Source organism: Aythya ferina, assembly GCF_964211825.1.
Source record: "Aythya ferina genome assembly, chromosome: 18".
NCBI lineage: Eukaryota > Metazoa > Chordata > Aves > Anseriformes > Anatidae > Aythya > Aythya ferina.
In genome coordinates, this window is record NC_140317.1 from 10,048,447 (window position 1) to 10,062,187 (window position 13,741).

Sequence of the window (13,741 nt, forward strand, 5' to 3'; positions counted from 1 at the left end):
CCATAAGCAGATGTTAAATTACTTCACTGTAAAGTGGAATTTACAAATCCCAAAGAAATGTTATTTTTATGTGAACAAACAATTAGTTTATTATTTCAGCAGGGTGACACAAAATTCTTGTATATATGCCTCTCCATGTAGGCAGTTGTGTTGAATGTAAAGACTGATTGTTGACTGAAAATGCTCCTTGTATATGTGCAAGTATTGACAGGGCAAGATAGAAGGGGTATATCCTGACCGGTGTACTATCTCAGGCACAAAGATAATTCAAGTTTCAAACAACCTATCTGAGATATGTCTGCTGACTCAAGATTAGATTGGATCTAATCACTGGCACGTAGCTGGAGCTACAGATCCCTGTGTGCAGAGAGGACATGGACCAGAGTCACCTTTGAGGTTATACCTTGAGATATGATAGATACACAAACAAGCTCAGAAAAATGTGCAGCCTCTCCTGGGCATTGTTAGCATCAAATACATTCAACACAAACCAAACAAAAATAAAACACTGACTTCAAGCTTGGGTAAGCACCTCAGGGTTGTCACATTCTGAGGAATATTGATCTTGGTCTCACATTCATCTGTAGTTAATTTTCTAACCAAAAATAAATGTTTAAAGTCCATAGATATTCAATATTCAATTCAGAGCACTTAAAAATAAGTAGGATTATAAATATTTACCATAAAGAACTTACTGATATTGTTTGCAATGTGTTCTCACTGTTAGGTGCAGCAACATAAAACTATTCATAAGAGCAGCATATCAAATGCCAATGCACTTACATCAGTGTCAGGTCCCTTGTCAGCTCCAGGACATGAGAAAGTGACGAACTCATGGCATCTCTTATGAACCACAAAACAGCAAACTAGGAAGAAAAGGGAAAACAACAGTTAGGATTGCATAGGTTTCATTTTCTTTTGTTAAAACAAATGCAGTTACATGGGAAATAAAACTTATAGCCACATATTTCACCTGTAAGTCATTCAAAGAAAGTAGAGTGTAATGTTAAACATAGACACACAAAAAAGACAGACATCAAGTAAACTATATAATTAGAGGAAATAAGCAGGCACATTTAAAAACCTAAAGACTCTACAATGGTAATTTTCTAATATTTAACACCACCCATAGTGTTAAAGTTTGGTGTGGGATGAATGGTGCATTTCCTGAATCCAAACCCACATCTGTAACTGGAAGACTGTCAGTGTGCCTTCAGGCAAGAGCAGGGGCTGTAAATGAGGCACATTAAGCTGGAAGGACACCCATCCTTGGCTGTGGGATCTGTTCACCTGCATGCCTTGATGAAGATGTCTAAGAAAATCCATGTCTTTACCAGTTAATTACTTCTGTGACAAACCAAAGCTCTGAGTGAAGACTCTTGCGGAGAACAAAGTGTTCTCGTATCACAGAGTGGCAGGAGGTAATGAGAAACGAAAATTAGGTTCTGATTACAGTACAATTCCCATTTAGAATTTAAGAATGATCTAAAAACTTTTTCATATAAGGAAAGCTTAATCTAATTATGTGATGGAGGCTATAGGCTGTCACACAACGGAGGTCACACACGTGCCTCAAAACCACATAAACAGGATTATTTGCTTGAGTGAGCATACTTCAGAAGCCAGGTATTTTAGCTTTTCACACTTACAGAGGTTCTTTCTTAGTGCTAAGCTTAGTTCTGGTATTTCACAACCAGTCCACATGTGAACAAAATAGAATAATCAAGATTTAAGACGGTGAACAGGTCGAAGTAAACACTGTGCTATCAGGCAAAGTTTTACAGTGACTCAGAAGATTATAACGAAAATTCCAAAGTAGTCTGTAAAGAAACTGTGTGTTATACATTCCCTGAACATATTAGGCCGTGTTTCCAATAAATAAAAATACACAGTTTTAAAGCAGAGCTTTTAAAAAAATCAAATAGATTTCAGTTGACTTGCAATAGCAAAATAGCACTGAATTTCCTCAACTTCAATGGAAACCAAGTTAAATTCTTGCACTTTTTCAAACTAACTTATTTCATGTGGAATCTTTAACAGTTTTCTTTCCCATTTATAATGAATACCAAATTCTTTCACCCAATGAAGCAAGCTAGGAAATATGATATCAAGAGCATCTTGGTGGCACTACAGTGTCCAACTCTCGATCCCACCACAATGCCATACTGGCCTCATCTGCACCCCTAAGTCAGCTGGCTGTGAAGAAGCCTGATCCCCCTCACATCCCTCTCCAGCTATTTCTCAGCAGCAGCCCATGCAGCAATTCTTTCCAGCCATTCTATTTCTGACATGGCATATGTTTATTCTGCAGACAAATGGTGCAAAATGGGCTTTGCTCCACTGATTCCAGTTCAGCTCTGCTGACTTCACAAGAGGCAGAGTTCTGGCCCAACACATGGTGCCCACTTGGTTGGCTAGTTTGTTAATCAGTCTAAATCCCAATCAGTCCTACAATTATCATTTTGATGGTTTGTTTCTACCAACTGACAGATCACTAAGTGGCAATTACTATTAATATTACTTGCAGCTGAAACACGTTTCACTTCCAAATTGTATTTTTGGTTCCAAACTTTCCACTCTCGAAGACAATAGCCTGATTTCTGTTTGCAGGAGTAAATCACACGAAGAAAAATAATCCTGTTACATCCTCCAGAAAACAAAAAAGTTAAATCACTACTTCTGTGGGCAGTGATCACATATTTGCAGAAATACAAGATAAACTATGCAAAAGATCTGAAAAATATCTCTGGTGAGGTTGCAGAACTGAGCTGCACTGCTGATGTCTTTCTGATAAACTGAAATCCTAGGCTGGCTAGTGCAGCTCTGCCTTTATTCAGCTACAACATAGGTTAGAACAAGTCTGCATGCCTGGGCATCTATTTGGGGTAATATTTATGAAATACTCTAGTCAGATCCTACCTCTGGGTTGATAACCTTTTCCAGCATATGAAGGAATTCATTCAACTAGAGGCAATGCTGACCCTGTTTTTAGTACCACTATGTAGTAAGTGTCATGACATGTAGGAGAACCACTGCCATTCCTTGCTACCAGCTCATTCTACGGCTACAAACTGTAGCCACTAACTTCCACGAGAACTATGCCAGTCACACTACAATGCAAACTACGATTCAGATGCCAAAATGAACAATATCCCGTCTGTCCTTCTGGAGTTCAAGCTACACTTCAAGCACACTTATTAATATGGAATACTCAACTTCCTAAACCTTTCTGCTCACCTACTAATTGACTGGGTTGTGCACCTCAACACTGACGGTCTTCATTCTTTCTCTTCCATTTCCCATTCGTACTTGCAGTGGGTTACCCATCTCCACAGAGCTTGGTTACTTATTAAGCAATTCCAAAGCATCACTCCTGTCTCACCTTTCACCTTTCAAGAACACTTAAGTGAAAACCAAATAATTTGATGTAAGGATAAACAGTGGGATAGGCTACTCTTGGTGAATTGTAAACCTAATTGTTAAAGGATAAGAGTGAGCTAAAATCCTTTGTTAGCAGCAGTCATTTCCATACATAAAATTTGTCTAAATTTTCATTTTAAAATTCATCCACTACAGCACACTTCAGAATCTTTCAAGCTTTCTTAGTTTCAAAGCAACACATAGCTAGAGAATTCATAATAAAAATTTACTTAGATCGGATAAGTGAAAACAAAATATTACCTGCTTAAAATACCATGACATTTTTAGTAATAAAGATGAAAAGTAACCTTTCACTTGTTACTTGTTTTGAAAAGATGTTAATAGCTTCACATCACTTACTGCAGCTGTTAAGAAGTCACATTATGCTCATCACCTTCTCCTAATGAAAGTTATATTATACTACTTTGCAGAGACTGCCAGGAAATTTGTTGCTTTACATTTTAACAAGAGTATAAGCAGAAGCGAGCTGGCACACATCATGCATAGCTGCTGGAAAGCAACTCCGGGCTGGCAGCTAAGATTAAAAAGAAAATTACTGAAGTATTTTCATGTTTCGACAGCGTGATGTTGATCTGGGGTATGCATACCATGGGTGCGAACTTCCATCCTTTCCAGCTCTGGACTTGCTGGAGACAAATACTTCTCACAGCAGCCCAGGGAGGGGTGGCTGGGAGCATGGGGAGAACAAACCCAGCCTTGTGCTGTGGGATCATGGTCACTGTTCCTCCTGGCTGCCCCCTGTCTCCATCCCCAGAATGGCTGCAGGGAGCAGGAGATGCCAAGTGGCTGCCAGGAAAGAGGGGAGAGCATGGCCAGGAGCACTCCGTGCTTTCTCAAAGCACTACCAGAAGATGCACCGCACGGTCTGGGGATTTATGATACTTAACGGAGGACAACTCATTCCGGCCAACTTTATTCTGTCAGTTCACAGCACTGAGAAAAATGTCTTGTTATTACGTATAAATATATACATTTATATAAAAATCCAGCAGTAACTTATAGTTACAGGGCAGTGCTGTAAATTTCAAACTGCTTGCTAAATTATCTGATGTGCGGAGGTTATCAGTATGATACATTATGGGACTTATCCCCTAAAAAACACTGTTACTAGTAGCTTTCATATATGACAGACTGATGAAACAGAAATGAAATATTACTGCAGCAAGTAACAGAAGCAATCTTCTCTATTAGATGATCTATAAAGGAAAAAAGCTCTCGTTGAACCCTAGTCTCTTTCACGACGTGGAGCCATGCATCTGAAGAGCTTTACAGCCGCAAGCATTCCAGATAACTGGGGTAAAAACTAGCAGGGCAGAAATGCACATTTTACAAATTGGAATTACTTAAAAAAAAAAAAAAAAAAAAAAAAAAAAAAAAAAGATATTAACAAACAAACAAACAAAAATTTTTATACTCCCACTTTTGGGAAAACAAAAAACAAAATATGAACAAAAAACAGGCTAGATGAGCCTTCCCAACAGAAGTATTTCCATACTATACCCCAGATATATTCAATAAAACAAATTAAACTGCACAGAGAGATCACATAAAAAATGATATGCAAGTTTATTAAAAAAAACAACAAGCAGTTCTAAGAGAGTCTAACTGAACTGCCAGTTATTGCCTATAGAGAAATCAGTGAGCTTTTTCAAGTGATCTTTGAGTTATTTCTGTAGTGGTCAAGATTATTCTCCCAACTCAAATTATATATGTTTTTTTAAATCCTAAGGACCATAAAAATTTTATATTAACTTTATATCTAAGCACATAAAGCTTGAAGCTTTGTCTCCACTGTTACAACAGTTATTTGCCTGACATCAACAGCTATACATATACTTGTCCACATAATTTGTTTCTAGGTTTTGAGTACTGATTCTTTCAAAGGAAATGGCAGAAGAGGTCCGACTGGCAGCAGTGGGGAAATTACTCTGCGCATACAATATTTGTTGTTGGGTTTTACTTTTATTGTCTAACAAAACAAGAATTGATTCCAAATTGGACTAAGGAGTTACAATAAAACCAAAATAAGCATGAAATCACTCTCTGCATTAGTCTCCGAGCGTACTAGAGAACTTTAAGGGCCTCTATAGTAGCTTGGAGCACTGTATAATTTTTATGTTGCTATTTTACATGCTTTGCATTTTCAGTGAGGCCACAGAATTTCCCCAAGGGACCCATTTTATGGGCTGACTTTTTCTCGTGCTTCCTGCGCGACACCAAGCAATGAATGAATTTGTCACATGGCATGCATTAGTTCATTCTAAGAATGAATATCACAATTACATTACATGGAAATAGGGTACTACTTCAAAATAGACAAGTCATTTAAGTATTAACTACATCTATTATTATTTTTTAATATATACTGATCTTTAAATACATTTACTAGGAATGGAGTAAACTCGTGAACAGAATATGTCCAGAGCACAACGTGTAACATTTAAAGAAGAATGATTTAGCAACTCTCCTTTTTCTCTTGTTCTGAACACGATATGAACACGACTTGAAAAAAAAAATCCATTATTTTGGTTGCATTTAATATAAATGAGGCTGGTTACTATATATCAAACACACAAGTCAGATGTACTTCCTCTGAATGTTATTAACATAGTGAATCCACAGGGGATTTTAAAAATTGCATTACCCTAACTTTTCCAACATGTGTAATTTATAACACATCAGCTAGTTTTTCTGCCAGCATTTCACCCCATCTACAAGAGAGGGCTATCTCAAGAGAGTACCTGATACCTGCAATCTTTTCACTTAGCATTTATAATGCCTTTCTCACTAAAACAGCCCACAGCCCAGCGAGATGCAGCCTGTTCCAGGATAACAAGGTTTGTAAGGAAAACAGCGTTTTCCCCCGTCACCATCGCCTGACCCTAAGCTTCTTAAAACTCTTTCGTAGCAGCATGAGGTCATGGAGCACCTTACAGTGCCAACCTGTAGTGCTACGCATTGCCTGCTTCATGGATCATCTTTATTTGCATTGCCATTTCTGCAGCCCTTGAAGTAGCATCAGAAACCTACCTTGAAGTCTGAGTATACAGCCTACATGAAATCAATATTGATAAATTTGGGCTGATTCCTCATTGTGAGCTCCAAGAGTCTGTTGGCCAATAATTGCTTGCATATCCTCAGGTTCATATGTCTGACCTACAGAATACTTCATTCATTCCCCACAATTTTTCAATTTTGTCAAGTTCAATTAGGCTAATAAATGGGGGGCTGCAATAAAACCTCTACTACAAAGGTTTACAAAATTTAAGAGAAAGTAATGGTTAACTGAAATGCTATCTTATTTGCATGAAAGGATTATACAGATCGCCTGGACAGACTTAACTACTCAGGTCATTAACTCCTTTACACTAAGTACAAAACAGACAGACGTCGCCGGTAAGCTGGCTTTGCAAGATCTCAAGCAGTACGCAAATACAGGCTGCGTGCCTGGGAGAGACTGCATGTATATTTTCATTTACAGCAATGCCGGGGGATAAAGTGATGAATATTTTCCTGTAGCTACATATGGAACATTTTTTAAACATTTGGGATATAGTAAAATATCTCACATAGCTTATTTCCCAGATTTGTCATTTCTACCTTCAATTACAAAGAAAAAAAGGTACCTTATATTGTTTTTTTTTCCTGAAAACTGTGCTGCAATGCTTGCAAAACAGAAGAGTTTCAAGATATTAAAGAATTTTTCAAATACAGAATACAAAGTATTCAACACTGTTTCAACCCAGTTGTTAAACTATGTACTTTTTTTTTTTCTAAGACAGAGATCACCATTTCTATGAAAAGTCCTTGCTAAAATTTCATGAAGCTATTAATCTTGTTCCTTTGAGGTGTCCCATTTTATAAAAGAATAATAACCCAGGAGCCATCCATCAAAACCAGAACTGAAATAGCTATTTCAAGAACTTGCAATGACAAAAAAGATGACCCACAATACCAGACTTTTTATATCACTTCTGTAGGCTCGAATCCATTGTAGTTTAAAAACCTGATCTCACCAGGCTGCAGGCCAGCACCAGCGACGCTGCAGGTGCCTGCTGTACCCTGCTTTGAGCGGTGCACAGGCACAGCAGCAAGGCAGGGCACGGCGCTCGCAATTAGACAACTAGCACAACACAAAGACCACAAATGCTTCCTGTGAAGACTGAACGTTAGTCCTTTGGGTTTTTCACTTGTTCAGCAATGAGCTGAACCTCAGAAAGGGGATGTCTTAAACAAAGCAGCTGTCTTCAGCTTGGGATATTACCAAGTGTAGAAACAAAGGGCCAAGAGGGTGAGTAGCAGGGAGCAGCACAGGCTGTCCGTATTTCAGGCCTGTCTGAACCGACAGGATGCGATGTGAAACCGATCTCCAGAATGCAGCTGTTGGGTTTTATTCTGTAATACAGCTGGAATCCTGGACGGCTCCTTGCAGGAAGCCAACAGAAAGCAAATAGCCTTTGGAAATCCCCGCGAACTGCCTCTGCCAGTGCTGCTCACATACAACGATCGTGGTCCTACATAAGTAAACCTTCAGCAGGAGCAAGAGCCATCACGTGGGCATTCCTCTGACATGGGCATCACTCCCATGCCCTGAACTCTACCTGAAAGCCTTCGTGCTCAGCCATGAGATGCTAAACATGCTGAAGACAACCATCCGAGGGATGCAGGTGATTTCTTCACCTGATGCTCAGCCACCCCCACGGTCAATTTATTGCAGACTGCGCCATGCTTCACGGTCATGTTTGAATCAGTTCCCAGCTGGAAGTGTGGAAATCGGAGGAAAGACAGAGGTCGGCCTCACACAGCTGGAAGGTTTTTACCATTAGAGCTTGAGAAATATTTTGAATTATTTTAGTATGAGTTTTATAGCTTGTTTTTCTCAACACTTAACAAATCAATGATACCAAGCTACGGGTAGTTGTAAACCAAAACAGTTCCTTCCTTTAGCATGGCTCGTAATGGACACAAAGTGAAACACCAGAGCTGAATGCCAAGAGCTGCATGCGAAGTATTTCAGTGTATTTTGAATTTAGGTCTGTGTTTTCAGTTGTGTTTGAGAAACCTCACAACACACTAACAAAATTAATGAACCTTACTTGCCAGTAAACACAATCCACATGCTAATTCCATTATTGCCAAAAGATTTTTTGTTGTTGCTTTTCTTTTTTTTTTTTTTCTCCAGGATGTGAACAAGTGAGGCCAAAATGACATGGAACAAGCTGTTTAAAATAAGAACAGAACCATGTCCCAACTACTACACTAATAGAAATAGGATGCCTGTAATTCTGCTTAGAATTGTAATTCTTTCAGAATTCTGAAAAATTCTGCTTCCTTAGACACAATCATGCTAAGAGAATTAATTTCCCATTAGTAACAGAACAAGCATAATCATCCAATTTTGCATTTACTTGCATATATAAAAGTTATTAAAAGGATTATAGCATCCTTCGACATTGACTTTCACACTAGCATGATTCCAGAGCAGTGCAATGGGGCTTCAGAAGCATTAAAGCAAAATACTAATGCCTTGCCCATTTATGTTTAAAAGCAGAGCAGTTCATTTCAATGCTATTTAATGTTTATGCTTGATGTAGAATTACATAAATTCAAGTAAGAAAATAATCAAGATCCTTGATCTACAGGAATACCAGCCCAGACAGGCTTCCTTCTCATCAGTGTGACTTCATTTGCTCTTTCCAGTTCCTTTCAGCTTGGGGAAGTTTAAATCGAAAAGATAATTATAAAACTTCTTAAATCTTGCCACAAAAAAATTAATCTTATATTGTTTAATGTTAGTCATTATCTCCATAAGAGTTTAAAGCGCATTTAGATAGCAAGCTTAACTCCAACAATCAGCTCATTCCTGTTTGCAAAGTTCATCAGTTCTGTGGCCTGTTTTGTGGTATATTCTGTGCTAACATGACTGCATTAAAACTGAAAGATATTAATTTTATGCCCACAAGACACTTGTTAGTGTTAGGTCAGAGGTTGGACTCGATGATATCGAGGTCTCTTCCAACTTAGATAATTCTGTGATTATTTAGTCTCTTGCTGTCGCCAAAAAAAATAATTTGGATATAACAAAACTGGCAGTATTCATTGCATTACTGGATTTGCACTGCAAAACTTAGTAGTGTTAGTTAGAAGATATGAAGGCATTCCCAATTTGATGCCAGATTGTAATCATTATTTAAATTCAGGTCTTATAGTTTACTCTATATTGGCTATAATGTAATTTCATTTGCCTTCATACAAAGCAGCCTTCACAGTGGCGTACTACAAAATGCAGAGGGTACAAAGCAGGGAATGGGACGTGTGGTGGGAGAAGGTGTCACACAACAGCAGCTCATGACACCCTGTAAGAATGAAGCTCTCACCTCCTCTTCTCCAGGATTTCGGACCACTGCAATTTCATGGTCAAAGTGCCAGCAGCCCCTTGCCATTCCTGCCTCGAGGCCTTGCAAGCTCCACGCCAAGAGAACACAGACTTTGATAGCAATAATTATTCTCTGCCTCTCAACCTACCCAAAGCATGACTTGAACAGCACAAAACCATTTTAAAAAGTGGAAAGGTTCAATAAATACAGCTGAAATTTTCAAAGGATACAAATTAAAAAGAAGTTCATCTCCTTCTGGACACGAGAGTTACTAATAAAACCAACTGATGGTGGGTTTGGACACTTTTCACAACGGGTTCAGGCTTGGGTTTTACAACTTAACCACATCCATCCTGCTTTGCACTGTATTGTATCACGAAAGTGAAGCTATTTTGTTCATTTAAGATTCTTCCTGTTGCTGTTTCTCTCCACTTTTTGATGTTATGCAACAGATGGCCAATATTTGTTGCAAGTCTTATCCAATTAAATACATCTTACAAAGGGTCATCTGCTAGAAGCTTCAATGTCACTTTCCTCCTCTCAGCATTCACGGAAAACACCCCAAAGTAACAGCCACCTCCCAGGAAATCAACAACAACAAACTCTGCACTAGACCAATTACAGTCAGAAATCTATTGCCAAAGTAATTTAAACCACTTAAGACAACAAACTCATAGAGAAACCAATTAAAGTATTAAGAAAATTCACCCCTAGCCAATGGGTGGCAGGTTTTTTCCCCAGCATGTTTGAAGGGCACATTATTCACTTCCAAGAAGCAGATTCATTTCTTAGGTCTGGTAGTTATGAAAATTACATGGCTGAGTGACTGACACAAGCTACAGCAATTCTTTCCAAATAGCAAAAATGGTATTTATAGGAAATGCCTGTGGGTTCCGAAGTAGGTAATACACACAACAAAACATGAAACCATGGAAACAGGTCATTTAATTACGAATGAATTATTTACATTTGCAGTAGAACTTCCAAAGAAAAATATTTTTCAAAACAAAGAAGTAGGTGAGGATGGGAGATTTGCAGCAAGGAAACTAATATGGCAACAGTCAGAGGAATCTCGTCATACAGTCACTGTAACTCTTACAACTTGGGCATGACTTCAGGAAAATGAAACCATTGGTACCCCCCGCTCTACTAATTCAGCACCATGCACTCGTGTAAAGCCCTGACCAGTTCCCACATCCTGGCTCCTCGTGCTTTGCCATCTCAAACATTTGCACACTCAAGGCAACACTGCATCGGGAGCCAGAGCTGGCACAGGGATTATTTCTTCAGTCAGGGTTACACGACCACTTTCATTTGACATATGGCACATTACTGTCAAAACCAGCAGTCCTGTCTGCTTGCTTCTATGTATTAACATTTAGGCAGCCAATTTTTTTTTGGCAAGGTTGGATTTTAGCTGGATCCATTCCCCGAGCTAGCTCAATGCACAGAACGTGAATGTTCCCAGAGCACAAAAACGGATACAAGACCTCCGTAGCAGCCTAGACTTATGCTAGATTTATACCAGATAGAGCAGCCACGTGCTAACGACCTATGTGAATGTCAGAACTCAATCCATTCTGCATGACAAAGTCAATGAACAGAGCTGCTCTCTTCAGGTTGTCTAGATGGTTGACAAAGATATCAAAACATTTTTCAAGCACAGAAAACTCTCCAAGAATTCAATCTTTATTTCAGAATATTCCTCAAAATTAAGCCTAAACTTGAGTTCTTAAAAAACAATGATAGCTATTCTCATTATGTCATATGACATATTGTTGTTATTATGTCTTGTTACTACATCATAGGTAGAACCTTGACTGCAAATACACTAGGAACAGTATTCAAGCGTTTTCCACTGTATGGTCATGACATATTTGTGCAGTTTTTCTTGGCTCACTGAAGCAGCAATATAAACAGTATTTCTCAGTTTATGTCACACAGAATGAGTAGTTTTCTCATGATGTAGCAAGGTAAATACTATTTTCTATGCCCTACATTTACTAAAAGCAATATATTAGTGTAAGTAATAAGCAAGGCATAAACGTCAGCGACATGCTAGCAGACATTTGTCTGAGAATATTGCTTACTGGAGGACAAGGATTTCAAGCAGCAGTGAGGGACTAGAATTGAGTAAGCCATCATTCAAGTCCAAGAAACCAAAAAGAAGCATTCTACCAGAGCTCTGAGATTACAGCTCCTTTCTACTGACTGTGAAACACAAAAAGAAAGGGTCAAGTCCAAAAATGATGTAAACTACTTTCTGTTAATACTGCCTTTTCTGATGGTTTTTCTTCAAGATTTTACTACATGACATATTAGCACTATAAAAGAGATCATAACGGCAACTGAAAAGCTAGATCAGTGCACCTCAAATCCGTAATTTAGGAAAACAACATCCAAAAGTCAAACTCAAGAGTTTCATCTTTCAGTCAAGAGTTTTTAAAAGCACAGACTACTAACAGGAAAAATAAGAAATTGCCCTATTTTTTTTTTTTCCATTTGTGTTAAAAAAATACACAAATACCTCTTGAGAAAAAAAAAAAAATGCTCAAATCACTTTGTTTTGAAATTCTGACATAAATAACCATTTTCCCCGCTAACTCAACTGTCCCTCCTCTTATACACAGTGAAAAAAAGCAATCAAGCCTTTTTGTAAGATGTATTTAACATCATTATAAATTAGTCATTTATGAAGTCTCCACAATGCACTCACGGACACCTGGGATGCTGTATTATTTCAAGACCACTAAAAGTACTAGTAGATGAATTAATTTTAAGAAGTTGTTGCTAGAGGCATGGTATGAATCACCCCACTAGATACTTGGGTCAGTTAAAAAGGACCTATTTAATTTTTCTTCAAGAAGAAGAAAGTATATGGCAAAAATTAGGTGTCATCAGACTCCTTGCTTAACCCTAGTGCTCTTCTAGCACTTCAGTGAGCTGGGCATTGAGAAAACACACGGAAAACCAGCCCCTCAGCCTGGCACCGAGCCCCAGCACGACATCTGGGAGCAGTTGGTCACTAGGTGCATAATGCACCAAACACAAAGCTGCATCCTACCAGGCAGCACAGCTTGGCTCTAGGCTGCAGTTGGGTCCCACATTTCTAAATGACACTGCTGTGGGAGCAGAACTGCCTGCATCCATGCACGCAATGCCCAGCCATGAATGCAAGAACACGCACCCAGTCCCAGCAAACGTCATGCACGAACAGCACTGCTGAGAGATTTCCATGAGCCCACAGAGAGAAAAGGCATGGATGCCGTAATTAAAGCACTTCAGGGGGACAAGGTTTCCTTGTTGTTCTACCAAGCCTATCCAATGCTGATGGAAAACAGCAAAAACTCAGTGCAGATGACAAAACCTCCAGGTCTGTTAAACAATCCAGAGAGTCTGTGGCAAGTCACCTTGCTTACATAGTTTCCCCAGTGCTACCACGTATGTTTATGCATCTCTTACTTCCCAAGTCAGGCATAAACCAGATACTCAATGCTGCCTCTAAGTCCTAATAGATCAACTTGGCAACTTTTTCTCCTTAGGTCTCAGTTTAGTAGCAAAGATCCTACAGCAAGTTTAGAGCAAGGCTTAAAAAAGCCCCTTTCTCCCTTGCAAGATTCAAATTTTAGACCTCATACTCAACAGCCTGAATAACACACTTTCATATACTGCAGCTCATTCATTACATCTCACCCACACTTCTTAAATGCTGTTTAATATTTCTGATCACGCACAGTCCATTATTGCAGCCAAAAATGGTTTTTATTTGCAATTATTTTATGCCTTTAATGCTGCACACTGCAGGGTGCTTAAATCCTTCACAAATTGAGTAAAAAAAAAATGCAGAAAAACTATGAAAGCAAGATACATATAAGACTGCATGTTCTCCTTGTAAACAATGTGAAACTGTTACAGAAGCGGAT

The 13,741-nt window shown here is 38.7% G+C and overlaps 1 protein-coding gene across 2 annotated transcripts in view; it reads right to left on the reverse strand.

The window, feature by feature from the left end:
- The window catches only part of PRKCA (protein kinase C alpha), a 157,218-nt gene that overhangs the window by 97,942 nt on the left and 45,535 nt on the right, over positions 1–13,741 (reverse strand). For both annotated transcript variants that reach the window (XM_084492540.1, XM_084492541.1), the window contains exon 3: positions 784–866. In XM_084492540.1, the coding sequence (XP_084348666.1) occupies positions 784–866 (83 nt within the window). The remainder of the gene's footprint in view (positions 1–783; positions 867–13,741) is intronic.